Genomic DNA, 23209 nt, shown 5'->3' on the forward strand with positions numbered 1-23209 from the left:
GGGCCCGCCCCCGGGCGCCGGGCTGTACATGGAGCGCTCCCAGAGCCGCATCAGCCTCTCCGCCTCCTTCGAGGCGCTCGCCATCTACTTCCCCTGCATGAACTCCTTTGACGAGGACGACGGAGGTGAGCGCACGCACACACACACACACACACCCGTACGCACGCACATGCGCCCCCTCCCCCCCCGCATGTACGCACGCACACACACGTGCATGCACGTGCACACACGCAAACTCACACAAATGCACAGGCACGCATGCACACATGCACACACACACACACACACACACACACACACAAACATACACACAGAGATGGACAAACAGATGCCGTTGTCCATACAAATGTAGGTGCGCAAGCATGAGTGTATACGCACAAACATCAAAGAGAACACGAGCACACATGTGTGCCGCTACTGATTGAGACGTAAGAAGGCGTGTGTTAGCGTGTGTGTCCAGTAGGATTTAGCGAAAGTGAGTGTGAAGGCTTCATTGATCTGCTCTGGGCGACAGCTGGGGTTAGAGACCTCTCTCTCTTCTGGTTTCTCTCTCTCCTCTGGTCTCTCTTGTCTCTCTGTGTTCCTGAGGTCTCTGGTCTCCCTGGCCTCTTGTTGCTCACGTCTCTTGTCTCCTCTGGCCTCTCTTCCCTCTGGTCTGTAGTCTCTGGTAGGGTCTCTTCAAGTCCCATCAGGTCTCCTCTGGTCTCTACTCTCTGGTATGGTCTATTCTAGTCTCATCAGGTCTCTACTCTCTGGTATGGTCTATTCTAGTCTCATCAGGTCTCTAGTCTCTGGTATGGTCTATTCTAGTCTCTGGTCTACTCATGTGTTCTCTCGTCTCATATGGTCTCTAGTCCCTTGGGGACTCTGGTCTCTCCTCTCTGGTCTGGTCTCTTATGGTCTCTTGCCTACTAAGGTCTCCTCTGGTCTTTTCATGTCTTTAGTCTCTGAATTCCTCTGGTTTCTGGTCTCCTCTGGTCTCTAGTCTCTGGGGGACTCTGGTCTCAGGTCCCCTTTGGTCTCTAGTCTATGATCTGGTCTCTTCAAGTCTCCTTTGGTCTCTAGTCTCTGGACTCCTCTGGTTTCTGCCCTCCTCTTGTCTCTTCTGGTCTTTGTATTCTCTGGTTTCTTCTGGTCTTCAATCTCCTCTCGTCTCTCTTTCTCCTCTGCTCCCTGGTCTTGAGGTGTGAGTGAATTTGCTTTCACTTGGTTACTCATAAAGATGTCATCATTCAGAGATGCCAGAAAGCATGGCAACAGGTTATGCTGTGGGAATTTGGGATCGAACCCAGAACAGCTGGGTTTTTAAACACTATCTCTGACCCTCTTAGCAAATGAAGTCCAAAACGTTTTTTTTCTCAAGACACACCTGCGATTGTTCTGACGTGGCTATGTGTTTTTGTGTGTGTGTGTGTGTGTATTTGTGTGTGTGTGTGTGTGTGTGTGTGTGTCTGTGTGTGTTTGCGTGCGTGTGTGTGTGTGTGTGTGTTTGTGTGATTGAAAGTGTGCAATCATGTCAGAGTGTTAGTAATTACATTGGCAGCAGGGTTTATAATGAATGGAAAGGCAATTCATTTCAGCTACGTACGCCACAACCTGCGTGCATGCACTCAGGCCTACCGTATCTCCCTTTCCTTTTCTAGCGCTCTGCTGGCATTTTGATAGCATTACGCTAGCATTTTGGTGGCTTTAGGCTGGCATTTTGATAGCATTACGCTCGCATTTTGTAATCGTTCTGATAACGTTTTGAAAGTGTTTGGCTAGCATTTTGAGCTCATATCGCTGACGTTCTGCTTATGCTATCTTATATGATAACGTGTAACATTTCCTAACTTCAGTAATGCGGATGGATGCACATTTGATAATCTTGGCTTGTTGTATATAAAGTGCAAGATAAATTCAGGATGTTCACAATTCTGGTATCTGTCCTGTGCATTCCTGTCAGTAAGTGTGTGTCTTACACGATCATGCTTTGGAAGTCATCTTTGTGTTTGCGTGTGTGTATGTGTCGTGTCGGTTTCAGTGTGTTTGTGTGTGTGAGCGTGTGGTAGTGATGGAGTTTGAGTGTATGTGTGTGTCTATTCTGTATGATGTGTGTTTGCGTTTGTGCATATTCTGTATGATGTGTGCGTGTGTGTGTGTGTTTGTGGTATAGTGTCAATGCCCTAATGTGATTGGTTGCAGGATCAACTCTTTCATCTGGCAGAGCATGGGATGATGTCATCAATTCGTCTGACCTGCTTACCTGTGGACTCTACTGACCTATCTGGTCTCTGATTGGATTAAACACTGACCTCTCTGACCTCCGATTGGATTTAACCAAATGTCCATGAGATTATAGTTTGAAGACCAGTATCAGATGGAGTCTAGTGGTTAGCCATGAAAGGGATTAGTGGTACAGTGCAGGTACTAACACACACACACACACACACACACACACACAAACTCCCATGCAAACACACACTTTTTGTAATTAGTCTGCACATTTCCTTGGGGTTTCTGTGTGTGTGTGTGTGTGTGTGTGTGTGCGCTTTGGAATCTTTGTGTGTGTGTGTGTGTGTGTGTGTGTGTGTGTGTGGTTCCAGCAGGGTTAGCTAGTCAAATTATATGGCAATACAGCAGGTGATTGTTTCTAACTGCAGTTAAATGGGTTCCTGATTGCAGGTTAATCTATCAGTTGCCCGGGGAAAGAGCCTCTTCTCTCCTTCCTTGTCTTCTCTCTCACTCTCTTTCTCTCTCAATCTCTCTATGTCTGTCTCTCCCTCTCTCTCACATTCTCTCTCTCTCTCCCTCTCTCTCTCTCTCTCTCTCTCTCTCTCTGACTCTCTCTGACATTCTCTTTGCTCTCTTTGTCTCTTGCTCTTTTCTTCAGTAAATCGCTGTTGTATTCGAGGTTATAGATAGTATGATAATGGGTTAGGATACGATTTTTGACCTGTGTTCTTACTGCATTATGAGGAAATATTTACTGCTGCCACATGGTAGACCTTCTCCTCATGCCGACACAGAGCACTATTTAGTGAGTTGCTGGCTCGCCTCTGTATTATTTGGAGCAGTATTTAGCAAGCTGCTGGCTCTCCTCTGCATTACATGGAGCACTATTTATCAAGCTGCTCTTTCTCCTCTGTATTACATGGGGCAGTTTATAGCAAGCTGCATGATATCCTCAATATGACATGTAACACTTTTTAGCAAGCTGCCCCATCTCCTCTGTACTACATAGAGCAGTTTATAAGAGAGAGAGAGAGAGAGAGGGAGAGGGAGAGGGAGAGAGAGAGAGAGAGAGAGAGAGAGAGAGAGAGAGAGAGAGAGAGAGAGAGAGAGAGAGAGAGAGAGGCATGAGACAAGCTACCTGGAGAAGTCTTATTCCATCTCCCCAATTAGTGGACTCATCCCTTTTATGTCATTTGTGTAACCTTTATTTAAACCAGCAGAGGTCCAAAAGCACCCGGGCCAAGACAGACAACTATTACATAGAAGATACATTTAATTTTATTACAGTAAAGGGATCCCCATCAGCTGTAAAGAAAATGATATGCAACACAAAAATAACCATCTTACAAAGCTACACATGAGCAGTGACAAGTTAAGAAAACTCAATATACTATGTGGAAGAGATACATTGGTGATTTAACTATGGGAGCCTTTCAGGACATTAAGCAAAACATTGAGGACATTCTGATGATGATAACCTCTGTGGTGAAATATATGGTCACTAGGAGAGCAGAGAGGAGGAGAGGAGAGGGAGGATAGAGAGGAGGAGAGGAGGAGAGGAGAAAATGGATGGTGAGAGGGGATGAAGCTCAAAACAGGTGATGTGAAGAGGAGGAGAGGAGAGCGCAGGAGAAGAGGCGAGGAGGGAGGAGAACGGAGGAGAGGAGAAAGCAAAGGAGAGGAGAGGAGGAAAGAGAGGAGAGGAGTGGAGAAGGGAGAAAATGAGATGATTGGGGAGAAGGGCACAGGAAAGGAAATGAGAGCAGAGGATAGGAGACATTAGGAGAGAAAGGGAAGGGAAGGGAATAGCGGAACACTACATAATGCCTCTGAAGAGAGACGGCGACCCAGAAAAGTTGCAGATGAAGAAAAAACTGCCATGAAAGGTTTTTACCAAGAGGAGAAGAGGAGGGAGGGAGAGGGGAGGAGAGGTAGATAGAGGTGGATGACAGAGAGGGAGGAGAGGCATAAAGAGGGGGAGAGGAGAGGTGGGAGAGAGTGGGGGAGGAGAGCTTTGAAAAAGGGAGCAGGGGTAAAGAGGAGAGGAGGGAGAGGTAGAGAGAGGAGGTGAGGAGAGGTAGAGAGAGGGAGGAGAGGAGAGGTGAGGAAAAGAGAAGAGGCAAGGAGTGGTAATAAGAGAGAAAAGGTTTGGTTGAGGGAGAAGAGAAGAGAGAGGAGAGACAAGAAGGGAAGAGGGGAGAGGTGTGGTGACTTACAGAGGACAGCAGGAATCTATTTGTTACGTTACGCAAAAGCAGTTAATGGTCCGTATAAATCACTATCTCATTCACCCTGTAGGGATGATCGGTAAGAGAATGTCCTTTGATTTAAACACAAACACAACGCAATGCATGGACGGGAGGTAGGAGAGAAGGAAGGAAAGATACAAAGCCGGGCAGATCATTAAGGGAGGGATGGAGGAGTTTGAGAGGGAAAACAGCAGAAGGGTCCCTGGAGACGAGAGTGAGCATTTCTCCAGAGGGCTTGCAGATGCAGGGGCTTCTGGGTAAATGTCAGCCCCAGTACAGCACTATAGCTCATTTACACACTAACATGCATGCCTTTAAACCGACACCGCATAGGGAATCATGTACCAGCTCTCATCCAGCTGTAATCCAACCCGGTTTCGCCATTTCCCCATTCCCTCAGTTATCCGGTACAGGTTTTTTTTCTCTCTCTCTCTCTCTCTCTCTCTCTCTCTCTCTCTCTCTCTCTCTCTCTCTCTCTCTCTCCCTCCTGTTGTCTCCACTGCTCCTAATTATCCCCAGCTGTTTCCCATCTGTAATCAAGCACTGGGTTTATTAGACCCTTGCTTGTTGATCCCCGCCAGATCGGCTTGTTGCTCCACCGAATGGCTCCACACTAGTGTCTTTACCTGTATCTCCATATTTGCTGCAGTCGGCTGGTCTTTATTTATTTATTTATTAATTTTTTGCTTAAGATGCTTCCTAAATGACTAAAGGACCCAGAAGTGTTTAAGTGGCAGCCATGATTAGAGTGGTTTGAATTATTTTAATGCTAAGGAAGGTGTTTCAATGCTTCCTTTCTTATCTCCTTTAGTGAAGGGCACACTGGACCCTCCTTTAAGAAAGGAAAGGAGCTAATGCCGTCCCAAAATTCCTTTCAGCAGAAATATTTAAAACAACGCACCATTTGTCCATTCGTGAAAAAGAATGATCGGATTGTACCGGAGTGTGAGCTCGAGCAACCATTATCAATGTGACAACTTTTATTTCCTTTTTATGACTATATTCTTTTTAAGTTAAATTCCAACCTTGGTAATAAAGTATAAATTTGACCGGGTTGACCACATTTTTATAGCCTGTGTGAAACAGCACGTTTAGAACGCAGGTGGAAAACATCTTAAGATGCCCTTTTAGAAGTCCATCTTCAGAACATGGTAGTTTCACCACGGCAGAAACTACCATGTTCTGAAAGTCTTTATGAATGCTCCGTCACATCTTTCCTTCACCTCATAACGTTTTCTGTGGAGGTCAATGAAAAGAGGTTAGGAATAGTCATAAGACTGAACTTTCTGGACTATCCGACCTCAGTCAAGGTCTTCTAATAAAAAAAGCGGCACATATCTGATCTTCCAATTGGACGTATTGTATTAGTTTATCAAGAGAGTTGGAGAGCAGTGTGCAAAGGGAACAGGAAGGTTCCCCTTCTGGTTAAGGGTACCTGAGCAGTGCAATGCCCCTGAAGAGTTGGTGGTTGGCTGGCATGGTTGACACAGCTGTCTGTGGTTGAACATGTGTGTGTGATTGAATGTTAATGTGTGTGTGAGTGAATGTGTGTTTGTGATGTGTGTCTGTGACTCAGTGAATGTGTGTGTGAGTTTAAGTGAATGTGTGAGGGAATGTGGGAATTTAAGGACACTACTTGAGTGGCAGACATTACTTGAGTGGCTGACATGAAGTGGCCGCGGTGGTAGGAAAAATGCTGTATGATTAGTCTGTTTGCCTTGTGGGTCTCTCACTACACTGTTACCGGTTCCTCCTGATGCTGAAAACCCAGCTTCTCTCTGTCCTGTTCTGACCAAGGATGAACCATGAACCACGAGTTTCCTGGTGTATCAGTACTACCAATGTTACGGTGGACTGTAAACCTTCCTCCACTAGTACAGTTCAAAGTCCGGACAAGAGCCAAGGGCAGGAAGACAATTTGAGAAACAGTGAAAATATATATGAGTTTAGGAGTCTCAACTCCTCCTAGAGACGAGGTGTTATGACCAGAAGAGGAGACGGGCGCTCTCGTCTGCCTGAGGAAGTGTCTCTAAGACGTCCACAGATAGACATAATCCCTCCTAAACGCCAGTCTCTGACTCCTCTCGGGCAAATCAGAACCCACTGCTATTGTGGGCACAGAGTTTGATTGAAGGGGGTTTCTGTTCTGTGTTCATGTGTTAATGTGCTTTAGCACCTCTCCTTGAGCGAAACCCCGGCCGCCTCTCGGCAGAGACTGTCACATAACACGGGAGCACGTTGCAGATGAAGGCATCGCATTAAGGGACAAGGGAGAATTGCTTCACCCTCACGCCTTTTCCGTCGCCTCGCTCTCGCGTTTCATCTGTGTTTATTTGTCTTGATCTCTTTCGTTTGAATCCATCTTCTCAGTTCCATTCTTCCCCTCCATCTGCAGAAAACACAGAAAAACAAACATCCAGTCCATCATCCTTTTATTTTTCTCGGCCACGGACATTCTTCTTTTCCTCTCCTATTATCTCACATTTTCTTCATCTCTTCTCTCCTCTACTCTCCTCAACTCCTTTCTTCTCCTCTATACTCCTTGTCCTCGCTTCCTCTGTTCTCGGTTCTTCTTTTGAAGGTTGCTGTAAGTGGGGGTCTGTGACCTTCATGTACAAACATTAGCAGTGTGTGTGTGTGTGTGTGTGTGCATGCTTTGTGTGACTAACAGCTGTGGATGTGTAGATTAATTGCTCCACCTCAATAGTACACCACCACGTCTACCTGTAGGCATCCTAGAGCAGGATGACCTAATCCCTACCTGCTCCTTAATGACGTAGTCTTCGGCTTTACTGGCCAAGTTTGTGTACACAGAGAAGGAATTTGACTCCAGTTTTTGACTCCAAAGAATATACATACAGCTAAAACAAGGACCACAAAGCTAAACAAAGGAAAGCATTAACATCAATCTATTATGTACAGATAGAAATATGTTACAAAGATGTATATATATAAGGTATATGGTTGTGGAGAGTGTGTTTGGTTGAAGGGAGGTTTAAACAGCCTTACATGGCTTTAGTCAGACTGATTAGGTGGAGTGTGTGTGTGTGTGTGTGTGTGTGGTTGAAGGCTGGTTTAAACAGCCTTACATGGCTTTAGTCAGACTGATTAGGTAGAGTGTGTGTGTGTGTTTGTGTGTGTGTGTGTGTGTGTGTGTGTGTGTGTGTGTGTGTGTGTGTGTGTGTGTGTGTGTGTGTGTGTGTGTGTGTGCGTGTGTGTGTGTGCGTGTGTGTGTATGTGTGTGTGTGTGTGTGTGGTTGAGGCTGGTTTAAACAGCCTTACCTGGCTTTAGTCTGACTGATTAGACTCTGGCGCTGGGTGAGGCTGTATACCTGTGGTGCATTGTGCAATCAATGCACACAAGATAAAGCACCCATCACCCCACACAGCCAAGGAGAGCTCTGGCAGGGCAGCATGGAGCACCTGCGCTGTTCGTAATATTGCTGAATCAATCTGTGGTCCTGGTGTCGGGGGAGCCAAGCAAAGCCACCTGGTAGGCACGCAGCAAGGGAAATATGCTACAAAGGTGTATGTACATATATATAAAACAGTGAAGTTTGTTACAATTGCGCAGAGTGCACAGATGCTGGAAAAAATATGGAATGATTGACAGCTTACTTTATTACTTTTTATGTGCTAAAAAAATGTAAACTACAAACTTATCGTTTAGATGGAGTAGGTACGGTAGAGGTTTAGTGTTACAGGTTCATTGCATCAGGACTGTGACTTGCAGTGTATGACTCATTAAAGTGAGTCAGAAGGACCGGCCTGCAGGAAGATGCTGTGCTTGGGTCTGGTGGATTTTGCCCACATGCTCTATATGCTCTGAAGCGCCTACCAGAGGGGAGAAGTTATAACGGGTTGTGTCCAGAGTATGATGGGTCTACAGTGCTGTTCCCTGACACTGGAAGTTTATGAGTCCTGCATGGCGGGCAACTTACCACTGTAAGTTGCTCTGGATACAGGAAACCCAATGCTCAGTACAGAACCCAACACCTTTTGATGTACCTAGCTGTTTATAGTCCTCTACATATCATTGATATTATCTCAAAATGAACCTTTGTTTCAACGCTGTGAGCTGGGATTGATGTGTGAATAAGATTGACAGGTAATTTTATGCAACTAACAAGGAACTGCGACTAAATCATGATTTTACAGGGGGGTCTCTGAATAACCAGCACGGCTACAGTAGTTTGGCTAGGTATTTGTGCCGGTGCTGACGTCGGTTTTGTGTTCTATGAGAAGAGTGGGGGAGATGTGTGAAAACTTCCAGCAATGGTGTTAACGCTTTTTATTTCTGTCTTAAAGGACAGTGTCCTTTAAGTGTTCAAGCAATCATCACAACACAGAAGCTTCACGAAACCATCCATTACTAATATCATTTGTCAAAATCACTTTATTTGACCTGAGAGCATTTTGCCTGAACGTGCCTGCCAAGAATATAAAATATGGCAATGTAGCACTTCAGACCTTTTGGCAAGACGTTTTGTAAAGTACTTGTGGTTCGGTTCACTCTTATGTTTACCACAAACTGCTTGCTGACGGAGGCACATTGATTCCAAATGACAAAAGTTAATTTCAATAACAATACAAATGTTGCTTTTTATTATTCCTTCTTGCAGCGGAAGCTCTCTCAAAATATACTTATTGAATCCACCCAACGGATACAAAAGGACTATGGTATGTTAAAGGCTGCTAAAATAATAAGGTTGGTTACAAAACTTGGAATAATGATGATATAAACTTGAATCAGCGTAGCTCTACTTGATTGTCTTGTGGAACTATGACATAACACCGGAACACATGTAAACACACTTCAAAGGCTTCATGGCCCAATTATGTTAATAATTTATGACGCAAACAAAAAGCACGTGACTCCTTGCTTTCACACAAAGTCAAAACAACAGCAATGAGTACCCCAGTTTCTCCAGCTTTTGGACCTCAAAAATGATTGGTTCCCACATTGGATGGAAAGGGTTGTGTTTGCTGCAGTGGTGATTAAATGAATGCGCTAGTGTATGCAACAGTAGAAGCAATGAGATATTTCTGTCAGAATGTATGGGGGGGAGGCACTAATGGATATTGTAGAGCCCTGAACAGTCGGAGCTGAAACAGCAGATACAGCAGAAGAAGCGCTTCACAGCTTGTAACACCTTCTGCATAATGTCCCATCTGGCAAGATGTGCAGTGTTTACAATCATGTTTAAATACTGAGTAAGTACTACTGTCCTGCACTGCTGTACTGCACTGCTGTTGGTTTTGCCATATTGGAAGGATTGATTGTTTTATTTCTAAATTCAGGTAATACATTTTTTGTCCAATTAAAGCAGTTTCCCTCCAATTTAGGATATTTTTCTTAATATACACTCTGTATCCACACATTCAGTACATTTAGTAAGGAACTTTACCAACCAATAATTTGCGGAATGCAGATTTTTTTAGCAAACATTATCATCTTATGTAACAGAATACATTCATTGATTTTTTTGGTCTTTATAGTCACATACAGGAATTGTTTTAACTGCGTTGCTGATGCTGCTGTCGTTTCTAATCAGAATGACCACCAGACCGTTTGTGAAATGTAGATCGTCAGCACTTGGCTAATGCTAGACTAATGCTAGACTAATGCTAGGCTAATGCTAGGCTAATGCTTGGCTAATACAATGAACATCTGAAGTACAACCGGCTGTGAAATGGTCGGATTCTGGTGTGCTTTGATGAACAATTTCAACAGCTACAGCTCAACTCTAAACAAAGAGACAACCTCCATTTTGGATCATTGTTCTTGTAACAGCCATGGTAAGAAGTCTTGTTTCAATAAAGACGTCTTTGTGAATACATGATAAGCCAAGGCCTTTTTGATGAACTAGTCCACATTACAATGCTCAAATATGTGCGCTTGTGTTTCAAATCTTTTATTTTGCTTTCTGTCACTCTGTAATCGCTCGCTCCGGCTGCATGAGTTTGATTACATGCAGAGAGCTATTTAACGTCCTGACATACATAGGACATTTCATACGTACCGTTTCATTAGTTTCAACTAACATAATTAGTAATATGCTGCACAGTATTTTCTGTTATTATGGACCCGGTTTCTGCTAGGCCCAGATCTCTGGGTCTATTTATACTCATCGCTCAGTTAATAAAGCTAAATTCTCCTCGTATCTTAGGGGTGACCTCGTGAGGACCCAGACAGCATCCCCATAAGCATGTGATGTTCAGACGGCGGTGTCGGTTTGACCCCATTATGAGACCATTATGAGGGCTCACACACACACCCCTTCCTGATCAGCACCACCTTGTGAGGACAAGGGCGTAGTCCTCACAAGGTGGTGATGGAGAGTGGTGAGGACACGGTCCGGGCGTCGCTGCAACTAATGATCACCTGAGGCTGTGTCCGTTGAATGAGCCCTCATAAAGGGCTCACATGGGGTAACTGCCTGTTTATCTCCACAGTGTGGGCCATAGGTGGGGATGTATAGGCAGTTAGACTGATGTAAGACGGGTGCATCATGTGTGACATCGGAGGACCAGAGAGGTTTCAAACCAGCCATAACCTCCAACAACCCTGCGATGAATCAAAGAGCTTACTCTAAATCCCCCTCTTGAGATGAACAATGTCTTCTCGCCTCGCCTCCTCTTCCCTCCTCCTCTTTCCATCCCGTCTTCTCTTCTCCTCTCCTTCTCTATCCAGGGATTAGGTGCTATCTTATCTGCTCATATTTGATGTTATTATCTTTCCAAATAGAACAATACCCAAAATGCAACATTTCCTAATGCGCCATAGCCATGCTTTGTTGTTGCTGCACTCAAGGTTTCAAGGCTCCAGGCAAACCAATCTTGTTTCTTTATGGTGGATTCTCTGCGATCCACGATCCAATCCTCAATGACCACATCCTGGTGTAGTCTTTAGGAAAGATGCCCCCTAGCCCTATCCTGTGCCCAATGACATGTATCTTACTCCACTGTGGATGAAAGCGTGCAAATGGTACATAGGCAAACTAACTGGGCTGTGTGATGGTTCTCAGTCCTGCTCTGTGAATCCTAATCAGGTTCGCAACCCATTCAGTCCTGTCTGAGCTGATGAACACACCTGGGAGCAGAGAGGCAACCACCAATCAATGCAATCTGTGTGTGTGTGTGTTTGTGTGTGTGTGTGTGTGTGTGTGTGTTTGTGTGTGTGTGTGTGTGTGTGTGCGCCTTTGTGTGTGTGTGTGCGTGTGTGTGTGTGGAGACCTACTGGACCTAATGAGGTTATTGGTTGTTAATCAAGCGGTGATGAATTAAGAGTTTTATGACATCACCGGGCGATCAATGATGTGAATGAAGCAGTGGGGTGTCTGCTGAACACCTGATCAATGCTTCTGAGTGATCGCTACGCTAGGTTAGCTACATTGTTCACCATGTATCAATATACGCTCTGGCTTGGATTACCCAAGGGGGCGCTGGTGAGCAGTCATGCACAAACCAAACTAATGGCCTCTGAAGGAGCATTTACAGCTATATAAAATATGGTAAGATAAAGGTTACATCAAGATAGTAAAGTTAAAATAAGAAAATAAAAGTTAAGATAAATTAAGACAAAAGTAATATATAGTAAGATAAAATATTGATAAAGTTAATCAAGGACAAACTTTGTTAATCCCAGTTGGGACATTTGGGCCTACTTCAAACCCAAGTACACACACACAGACATGCACACACACGGTTGTGAGAGTGATGGATTACCTGGTTATGAAGCTCTTAACATTCCGTAGGACAGAAGGATGCTGTCTCCTTAGTAACAGCATCCATGATCCAAGCCGCTTATGGGTGACAATGTTGGTTGCTGGTGTCAAACTCACTGTTATCAAGCTCCAAGGAGACAGATGTGAGACAAGATGAGAGACCATTCAGAACCACAAATACACAAACCCAGACAATCACAACAGCAACAAACCAACACACAGTGAATGGGAGGGTAAGGGAGGAGGAGGAGGAGGAGGAGGAGGGAGGGAGAGAGGACAGTGAGGGATGGGAAGACAAAGGAAGGTACAGCATGGGATGTAGGTCTTGTGACCACATAGCGATCCTCGGTCTGGGCTCGGGATTGCGTCCTGACCCTACCCACCATGCTCTGGGCCTCCATGATGGGCCTCTTCTAAAACATGGAGGGAAGGCCTGGGGGAGAGAATGAGGGAGGAGGGCCAGATGAAAGATGTAGGGAGGGAGGGAGTGAGGGACGAGAGAGAGGGGAAGATAGAGCAAGAGAGGAGAAAGGGAGAGGGAGGGAGGAGCGTGAAAGAGGGACAAGAGAGAGGGAGGAATAATAGAGGAATAATGTCCTCCATTGGTTGGAAGCCTCAACCCAGATCCGGCCCCTCGTCCCAGTCCCTGTGGAGACCTGGAAATAGATCTGTTCTGGGTCACTGCTCAGAACTCACTCCATCACAGGGAGAGTGCGGTGCGTGCGCGTGTGTGTTTGTGTGTGTGTGTTGGTTTGTCTGGGTGTGTGCCAGTGTATGCACACATGTGTCTGGACATGTGTGTGTGTGTGTGTGTGTGTGTGTGTGTGTGTGTGTGTGTGTGTGTGTGTTTGTCTGTGTGTGTGTGTGACATGATAGGACACGTTAAGATGGAGAATCAAATAAGGGGGGCGTCGCCGTCTATTTGAAGAATGCTGCCCTCCAGATCTTCCTGTCGCCCCTTCATCCCTCTCCCCACATGGTACCACTCACAGTCGATGGATCTAACGTTCTGTTGCTTACGGACGTCATGTTTTGATATACTTACCGTTGATCATGTGATTTCGGCTGTTGATGGGACATAACTCAGAGTGCTGCGTCTGAATGTGGGCCTGATTAAAAAATTCTGAAGACGTTTTAATCATACTCTCTCTTTCTGTCTCTCTTGCTCTCTTTCCCTCTCTCTTTCCATCCCCCTCTTATTCTATCACTACCTCTACCCTTTCTCCTTTAATCCTTTTAACTCTCTGTCTCCCCCCTACCCCTATATTTAACCATCCTTTATTCTGCTCTCATCCTTTTATTTTATTTTCTCCACTCCTCTCCTATCCTCTTGTTCCTCTCCTCCTCCACTCCACTACACTTATTCTCTCCTCTCCTCCACCCGTCTCCTCTCATCTTCCCTTGCTTCTTCTCCCCCACTACCCTCCCTTTTTCTCCTCTTCCCCTCTCCTCCACTCTGCACCTCTTTACCCCTCTCCTCCTCCCTTGGCTCTGCTCTCCTCCCCTCTCGTTCCCCTCCACCTCTCCTCTCCTCTCCTCCTCCTTCTCCTCCTCTCTGCTCTCTAACCCCTCTCCTCTCATTCCTCTCCACCTCTCCACCTCTCCACCTCTCCTCCCCTCTCCTCCCCTCTCCTCTCCCCTCCCCTCCTCTCCTCCCCAGTGGATACCGAGGGCCGGCGGCTGAAGGGGGGGATCCAGCGGAGCACGGAGACTGGCCTGGCGGTGGAGATGCCAAGCCGCACCCTGCGCCAGGCCAGCCACGAGTCCATTGAGGACAGCATGAACAGCTACGGCTCCGAGGGCAAGTGAGTAGCCAACCACTGTCACCTCAAAGAGTCAGAGAGAGAGCGAGAGAGAGAGAGAGAGAGAGAGAGAGAGAGAGAGAGAGAGAGAGAGAGAGATGCATGTATTTATTTAGGAAGGATACATCATTTATAAACCTTTGTTTAACTCAGCGAAGTAAGTATTGTGGTTGGAAACAAGGAGAAAGATTGAATGTGTGTTTCATTGTGTGTGCATCATGCAGTCATATTTCATAAGCCCCAGCTGTGTTCACATCTGTGACACACAAGCACAGCATGCACAAAAAATGCATGTGAGTACAGGAGTGCACGCCGGTCTGTTTACCCTGTCTACAAGGGTAAACATGGGTCATCATAATCATGGTGAACACAAACTAAAACTAAACAACCTACACAACCGTAAACATCAAGGGATCGAAAGGAGGTAGTCGATAATAAAACGCATCAATCTACGATGTGAATAAGTTGTGGATATATATATAATATTAGCATGCATATAACATAGACCAATGCCTATTGTAGGAATGCAAATGTTAAGCGACTAGGAAAGGATGTTGCCAGTATTTATCAGAACAGTGTGTGTGTGTGTGTGTGTGTGTGTGTGTGTGTGTGTATTAAAGATGATGCCATCTCACATCCGTATAATTTAAATTAGGCACTCTTCTGTGATTGGTCGAATGAAGGTCACCATGACGAGGGAATGTCACAGGAGAGTAATGAGAGGAAGGGAGTGAAGGGTGAGAGAAGGGGAGAGAGAGAGACGGAGGGAGTGAAGAGGAGGGGTGAGGAATACCTGGAAAGGGAGAGGGAGGAGGAAATGAGGAGGGGGAGGGAGGGAGGGAAGGGATGGAGAGGGGGAGGGAGGGAGAGAGGAAGGGGGAGGGAGAGAGTGGAGAGGAAGAGGAGGCTGGAGGACAGAGAATGTAGGGCGGAGAAGGGGGACTAGAGTGCAATGGAGTGACTGACAGAGAGGTCGTACTCTGGAAGAGAGAGAGAGAGAGTGAGAGAGAGAGAGAGAGAGAGTGAGAGTGAGAGTGAGAGTGAGAGAGAGAGAGTGAGAGAGAGAGAGAGAGAGAGAGAGAGAGAGAGAGAGAGCTATATCCCAAGAGAAGCATGCGGCTGGAGCACTATATAATTAGAGCACAGGAAAGGAGAATAGAAGGGGAGAGGAGAAGAGTAGAAAAGGAGTAGGGTAGAAGAGGAGGAGAGTAGAGGAGGAGGAGAGGAGTAGAGTAGGAGAGGAGCAGTGGAGGGGAGTATTAGAGGAGTAGAGGGAAAGAAAAGGGATAGAGTAGATGATAGGATAGGAGGGCAAGACGGCCGGAGAAGACAGAAGAGGTGATGGGAACATTCAGAATGATTGAGAGAGAGAGAGAGAGAGAGAGAGAGAGAGAGAGAGAGAGAGAGAGAGAGAGAGAGAGAGAGATAGATAGATAGATAGATAGAGGGAGAGAGAGAGAGAGAGAGAGAGAGAGAGAGAGAGAGAGAGCGCAGGAGGACAATCTGGTGACAGGAAGGACATCCCAACAGCCATTAGTAGCACACCATTAGACAGGGTGACAGACGGTAACAGACCATTAAGAGAGAGAGACAGTAACAGTCCATTAGGAGAGAGAGTGAGATAGTACAGTAGGCATAACACACTGTCAGAGACGGGGGTCCTATGCGGAAATAGGCGGAGCTGGGATAGGGGTGTCCTGGGATGGGCCACCGAAGCACTGGTAGTCACATGGTAGACGCACTCACTGGAGCCCTTGTAATGATAGATGACCACAGGGTTAATCTGTCCATTTTTATGGACGGAGCAAGGCATGACCACATACACACACTCATACACACATTTACAGACATGTAGTATGTGATCACACCACCACAAACAAAAACAACAAACTCTTATGTTATTAATGATTTTTATTTATTATTATAATTATTATAATAATACTTTCTCTCGCTCTCTTTCTTTCTTCTCAATTGTATTACATTTAACGTATGTTACGTTATCCTATTCTCTATAACCTCCCCTCCCCACCAAGAAAATAGTGCGGCTTGTCCTTCTCGGGGGGCCGGTTGGGATTTTGGGATGGATTACTTGAAATCTGGGAGTGTTTGACATTGTTTTTGTCCCGCCCACAGTCTGAACTACAGTGGGATGTGCCTGGCTTCGGACACCCAGTTCAGTGACTTCCTGGATGGGATGGGCCCCGCCCAGTTCGTAGGAAGACAGACCCTGGCCACCACATCCATGGGTGAGCGAGCATGATTTACCATCTCAGAGATAAAGAGACAGAGAGAGCGAGAGAGTGAGAGAGCGAGAGAGAGAGAGAGAGAGAGAGAGAGAGAGAGCAGGAGGAAAATCTGACTGAGAGAGGTGAAGAGTGGGAGAGTCCTTTGCTCCAGGGGACCCATATAAGTGTGTTGGTTTTGTGTCGGGTGACCTTGATGGATTTGTTATTACATATTACTACTATATAAGCCAAAGGGCTAAAACAAATGCACCTTTAATTATTGTATTTAATTTGCTGAAGTATACAGGTGCTTCTGTTTTGTTCCAGGTATTGTAAAGGTGTCTTTTTTTTTATTTCAGGGGATACATACTGTGAAGTTTTGTTTGTTTTAGCCAGGGGATATATACTGTGAAGGTGAGTTTGTTTTAGCCAGGGGATATATACTGTGAAGGTGCGTTTGTTTTATCTCTGGGGATATATACTGTGAAGGTGCGTTTGTTTTATCTCAGGGGATATATACTGTGAAGGTGCGTTTGTTTTGCTGCAGGAGACGTGGAGATCGGGCTGACGGAGAGGAACGGGGGTCTGGAGGTGGAGGTGGTCCAGGCTCGGGGCCTCAGCATGAAACCTGGATCCAAGGGGCCCCCAGGTATCATCAGTTAACCAACCAACCAATCAAGGCCGGATTCCAACCTATTAAACCACATGGGGGCGGCATTAGCTCAGAGGGTGGAGCGGGTTGGCTGGTCACCGCAAGGCTGCTGGTTCGATCCCCGGCTCCTCCTAGCTTGAGTGTTGAGGTGTCCCTGAGCAAGGCACCTAACCCTAACTGATCCCGACGAGCTGGCTGAAGCCGCCGTCGGTGTTTAAATGTGATTGTAAAGCGCTTTGGGTGGCCTCTGGTAACAAAAATGTGCTATATAAGACACAGACCATTTACCATAAATTAATCAAATATCTAATTATAGACAATTTATAAATAACTGAATCAGTCCAATCAACGATTAATTAATAGGTCAATAAATCAAAAGATCAGTAAATGATCCTCTGTCTACCTGAATATATCTGTCTTTCTATCTGTACCTATCTCTTTCTGTCTCCCTGCCTGAATACCTGTCTGTCAGTCAGTATAAAAGTGTGCCCTCTCTCTGGGATTCATGTTTCCTGGTCATAAATCATAACAGAGAGAGAGAGAGAGAGAGAGAGAAAGAGAGAGAGAGAGAGAGAGAGAGAGAGAGAGAGAGAGAGAGAGAGAGAGAGAGAGAGAGAGAGAGAGAGAGATTTCTCACTTTTATAAATATTACTAATGCATAACAGGGATAGAGAGACAGGGATAAACATTAACAGGGTAAAAATGACAAAAAAAAAATGACACAGGAAATGGGACTTCCACATTATAATGTTGCGTGCGGATCCAAAATCCTGCATGTGTGTGTGATTGTGTGTGTGTGCCTCTGTGGTAATCTCTCTGTGGGAGTCTCTATGTTATTGTGTCTCTATGTATGTGTGTCTCTATGTGCGTGTCTGTCTGCATGTGCGTGTGTGTATGTGTATATGTTTGTTATTGTGGTTAGGTCTGATTGTTTCAAAATATTTGAAAGCGTCCTTGCGCTAGAGAGCAGGCGTGTGTTACCTGTTGTGTTTTTCCTACTGATCCCAGACCAGTGCGCACACACACACATTCAGCAGCAGCTCCAACACTTAACGTCCAATTAGCTAATGTGTCCGGGCAATGAACAACCCGCTGGTGACGAGGCACTCTGGGCCCTTGTTTGGCTTTGGCTAATTTTGCTTTGCTACAAAGAATCTAATTCCAGCAAAGTAGGATAAATAGAAAACGATGACGGGGCTTCTTGGAGCGTTAGGAAGAAAAACCCTCCTCTCATTCCCCCCTGTTCATCTCTTATCTCGCCTCCTCTCTTATCTCCTCCCCTCCTCTCACCTCCTCATCTGCTCTTTTCTCATCTCTACTCCTCTCCTCTCACCCTCCTCTCCTCCCTCTGCTCCTCCTCTGACCTCTTCTTTCCTTTCCTCCACCCGCCTCTCTTCTCCCCTCATCTCCTTCCTCCTTCCCTCATGTCCTCTCCTTCATGCTGTGGTGCTGTCCCTCTCTCTGTATGTTGTGCGCTCGCTCTCTGAATGTGTTGCGCTCTCTCTCTCGCTCTCTCTCTCTCTCTCTCTCTCTCTCTCTCTCTCTCTCTCTCTGTGTGTGGTGCTCTCTCTCTCTAGCGGCCTACATCAAGGTGTACTTGTTGGACAAGGCTCTGTGTGTGGCTAAGAAGAAGACCAAGTGTGTGAGGAAGTCTCTGGACCCGCTCTACAACCAGGTGCTGGTCTTCTCAGAGAGCCCCCAGGGCAAGGTGGTCCAGGTACACATCTATACACACACACACACACACACACACACACACACACACACACACACACACACACACACACACACACACACACACACACAGACACAAACACATACACACACATAGAGACTCTGCTCCTGGTGTGTTTTGATTACTTTGTGGCTGCTGGAGGTTATCTGGATGGTATTCAAACACAAAAGAAGCTTGGCATCCTCACACAAAAACACACACACACACACACACACACACACATACACACACTGACTGTGCATCTGTATATCTTTTCCCCTTCCCTGTCTGCCTGTTTGTCTTCCTGTCTGAGATCTGATGATATCTGTATGTCAACTGTCTGTATTTCAAACTGTGTATATTTGTATGTCTTAATGTCTGTATGTCTATGTATCAGTATGTCCTTTTTTCTGTATGTCTAAATATCTGTTTGTCTTGTTGGCTGTATGTCTAACTGTCTGTTTGTCTAACTGTTCTTATGTCTGTATGTCTACCTTTATATAAGTCTCTAGGTCTCACTGTATATATGTCTGTATGACTAACTGTATATAAGTCTGTATGTCTAACTATCTGTATGTCTGTATGTCTAACTGTTCTTATGTCTGTATGTCTACCTTTATATAAGTCTGTATGTCTACCTTTATATAAGTCTCTAGGTCTCACTGTATATATGTCTGTATGTCTAAATGTACATATGTATGTATGTCTAACTGTATGTCTATATGTCTAACTATCTGTATGTCTGTATGTCTAACTGTCTGTATGCCTCACTGTCTTCTCTTCCGACAGCTGATTGTTTGGGGGAACTACGGCCGGATGGACCGTAAGTGTTTCATGGGCATGGCTCGCATCCTATTGGAGGAGCTTGACCTGAGCAGCATGGTGATTGGATGGTACAAGCTTTTCCCCACCTCCTCCATGGTGGACCCCGCCATGGGCCCACTGATGCGGCACTCCTCCCAGATGTCCCTGGAGAGCACCATTGGGCCCTGCTGCGACCGCCCCTAAGACTCATGGGAAATGTAGTTTTTTTTAAGGTGACATCAACCACAAGAACTATGCTAGAGACTCATGGGGTCAATGTAGTTTTTGATGTTGAACACAAGACAAGAGTTTCACTGGAAATGTAGTATTTGATGTTTTGACACAAGACTATTTTCAGAGACTCTTTGGAAATGTAGTTCCCATTCATATACCATTATATTGTAAATGGGTGCCAGGGAGAACGAAAATAACTAACTTCTTCTAGTGTTTCAAATCTCTCACTGGGGATACGTCGAATGGCAGCGGTGTTTAAGATGAGATCAAGACAAGGGCAAGGCCGAACGATCCTTGCGTCCTCCAACAAAAGGGTCTTTATGGTTAATGCATTGGAAGGAAAGATTAATTTGTCTCTGGTTAAGATTTTCGTAAAAGAAAGTTCGTAAAAAAAGAGAAAAAGCTGTCGGGCTGAATCATGCATGGAATGAAAGCTTCCCTCCCTGAAACACAACAGTTCAATCCTTCCGCGGCTCCACAGCGAGATAGTTTACAGGGCTGTACCTGATTAGTTTCTCCCAGACCCGTGGGAGACATACGCCGAAAAGCAAAGGGTTTCAGATGAAGATGGCGATGATGTTGGAGTAGCGATGAGATTTAGAAACTACACTTTATTGTGCCCACGCCGGAATTCTCTATGGCAATTATTCTACAATTACATTTTTACGATATTTATTTTTTAAAGATCACAACCTGCGTAATAATTCTCAAATCTCCAATCCAATGGACACCAATCTCTAATCTACTGTGCCAATCTGTACCAGGAGGTGTCTTTGTGGTCTTACACCTTAAATACATTGGGGGTGCTTCTGGAGTCCTGTGGTGGTTTCCAGAGGGGAGGGTCGTGTCAGGCTATGAACAGGCTTGTATTCCGGACGGGATGAGAAGCTACAACATCCCCTGCTTGTTGTAAGTGACAGACCAGATCAGCCTTGTGCTGATTAGCCATGTAGGCTGGGAAGGAGACGACCAAGAGGCAGGGCCTGAATGATACAGCCAGGAGAACAGAGTTCACCTGTACGGATTGGCTGGAAAAGATAAGAAGATTAGTAAGAATTTAAAGAGAACAATGTATACTTTCAAAATATCTAATTGACCTCGTTTTTGTGTTGGTTCATCATCCATATCATTCCGTCAATGCATACCTTTTTTAATTCCAATTTTCAGAGATTTTGGACCTTTCATTTTTGGAGATGTAGCTTAGACTTCCTACAGGGAAAAGTATTATTTGAAGTGTCCAATTTGTTTTTACGTTGGTGGCCAGATATTATATTTGTTAAATTGGTTTTCAATTTGTGTTTTTTTTTGTTTTTAAAATAAAACATATAAATGTAAATCTAGAAAATTCACTAAATATTTTTTTTAAACAATTGTTGTTTGAGTAGCACTGTCCCAGGGATCTCTTTTCCAAACAAATGAACTTTATATGAAGCAATAAACAGATCCATTCCATTCTTTATATGTTGAAATACACTGCTCAAGTATCATGCTTGCAAATTATTTTGTCTTTGTGATTTCCTAAAAAAAACATTAGTACCAGAGGAAAAGTTTGACAATTCCTGTATTTTTCTCAAATATTTTTCTTAAAAGTCACACAAATTATTGTAATTTGTAATTAGGTAATGTTCTTTTTCTTGTTCATGTTATTTGGCAAGGTCATGTTTTTTTTGCAATGTTTACTGTTTTTCATCACTGTTGCTGTCAATGTATTTATTTTCAGAATTGGAGCATGACAGATTGTTAAATATTTTGGGATAGATGTTTATGTTAAAAACAAAACAGACCAACCTTTTGGTGAGACGCATGGGAAAATATTACATACAAATTATATCTGTTCCATTTTTATATAAATCTTGACATGTTTAGTTTAGTTCATTTTAATATTAAAAACTAAAATGAATACTTATTACTCTAAGAACATGTAAAAAAATATACAGAATTATAATATTTACTTACAAATGACCATAGGAATGTTTTTGGTCAAACTTCTTTGTGCCAAAAAATTGTAATATTATAGAGGGCTGAGTGTTCAAATGAGGACCAATGAAGGGAAACACAAACCTGATATCAAAATTGTGGTAACTGCTAATTCAACACATTCTACCCTAAGGGAACTGACATGTTGTCTTGCTGTTGTTTAAAAAAAATGTGCAAACTCACAAGGTACAGAATATTGCATGAAAATAAGCTATGTTAGTCACAACTTCCTCTCGTGGAAATCTGAGAAGAGAATGGTAGCCATTACAGAATTGTCCCGGATTGTAACATCCCCATTCCTGCATTAATAGTGGAAATGCTGCAAGGTTTAGAAGTTCTAGACAAAACATTTAAACGGTCTGGACAAAACATTGAAATGTCGTAAGATATTTTAACTTGATACAGCCTTGTGCTGAGAAGCATAGTTATGTACCTTTGCTATAGCTTAGCAGCAATGCTAAATAAATACATACATAAATAAATAACTTTCGTACAGAATTTGCAGCTTTGCAAAAACATTTACGACCAATTTACGATGGACCGGTGTATTATGGAACTTCTAAGATGGCTACCTTTATAGACTTTTCTATTGAATGAGATGACAATGAGTTTAATGTTAACCTGTTTACAGAGGACCCATGCAAAAAATAACAACGCTCTGGGGTTTTGCTATATCCGTTGGAGGAAGAACTAAAACTTATGCCAACCTTGCTAGGATGCTTTTATGTATGTTGTTACGTTGCTATTTATGTGTTTTTTGGCTCAGAACCGTCCAAACACTTTGTCGAACATTCTCATCATTGTTTGTACTGTTCCATTCAAACAGATGTTGTAACTTTGTGACAAGAATCAGCTAACATTTTAGACGTTGAGCACATCTATAAGTGTGACACTATAAGAGTGTTGTGTTGGGACCCCCCCCCCCCCCCCCCTTGGTTTGGGAATTGTGTTTACTGCATCGCCGCCAAATGCAATGTGAGGAGAGGCCTTAAACACACTGATAACCACTCTGTCAGGACACAGGACTACAGTGTATCACATAAAATATCAAATTTAAAAAAACAATAAAACACAATTTTAACCTCACTTAAATGTTCAGCTACCAAGTATCTTACGTTAGTTTCTGATAATGCTGTATAGATCAGTTATGTATCCTGCCTACTTCTGATACTTCTGTTTAGATCAGATTTATATCCTGCCTACCGTTTCTGGTGGGCAAATTCAGCAGAAAAAAAAAGGTTTTGCAACACAAGTAGAGTTTTCTTTATGGTTAAATATAAGCTATGTGAGAAATCTTTATATTTTACTGTTTAAAAGGCTGTCTGTCATTTATCATGTACCCCATCCTAGTGTGTCTACGAGAACTTCAAGTTACAACTTGAATCACTGTTTACTCCAGTTAAAGCTGACAGATTGCTACTCTGAAAAGGGACGCGTATGACTTATTTTGTATGGGTTTTTATATGGTTTGTGCTGTAACTGATCAAGAGCAACAAAATAATACCACATAGAGATTTAGCAAAGCTAAAGTCATGATACTAGGCTAAGGTCATTATGATAAGCTATGGTCGTGATGCTATGCTATGGTCGTGATGCTAAGTTATGGTCATG

At 44.2% G+C, this 23209-nt stretch overlaps 1 protein-coding gene across 1 annotated transcript in view; it reads left to right on the forward strand.

Moving 5' to 3' along the window:
- Positions 1 to 19591, forward strand: part of rims4 (regulating synaptic membrane exocytosis 4) — a gene marked incomplete at its 3' end in the record, with an annotated part of 19602 nt that extends 11 nt beyond the window's left edge. Inside the window, exons 1-6 of the mRNA XM_079747874.1 lie at positions 1 to 125; positions 13851 to 13995; positions 16126 to 16238; positions 16765 to 16866; positions 18447 to 18586; positions 19373 to 19591. The exon at positions 1 to 125 is cut by the window's left edge and continues 11 nt beyond it. Of these exons, the coding sequence (XP_079604000.1) occupies positions 29 to 125; positions 13851 to 13995; positions 16126 to 16238; positions 16765 to 16866; positions 18447 to 18586; positions 19373 to 19591 (816 nt within the window). The 5' untranslated portion in view covers positions 1 to 28. The remainder of the gene's footprint in view (positions 126 to 13850; positions 13996 to 16125; positions 16239 to 16764; positions 16867 to 18446; positions 18587 to 19372) is intronic.
- Between the last annotated feature and the right edge of the window lie 3618 nt (positions 19592 to 23209).

The sequence above is a fragment of the Pollachius pollachius genome, assembly GCF_949987615.1.
Source record: "Pollachius pollachius genome assembly, chromosome: 12".
Taxonomy (NCBI): domain Eukaryota; kingdom Metazoa; phylum Chordata; class Actinopteri; order Gadiformes; family Gadidae; genus Pollachius; species Pollachius pollachius.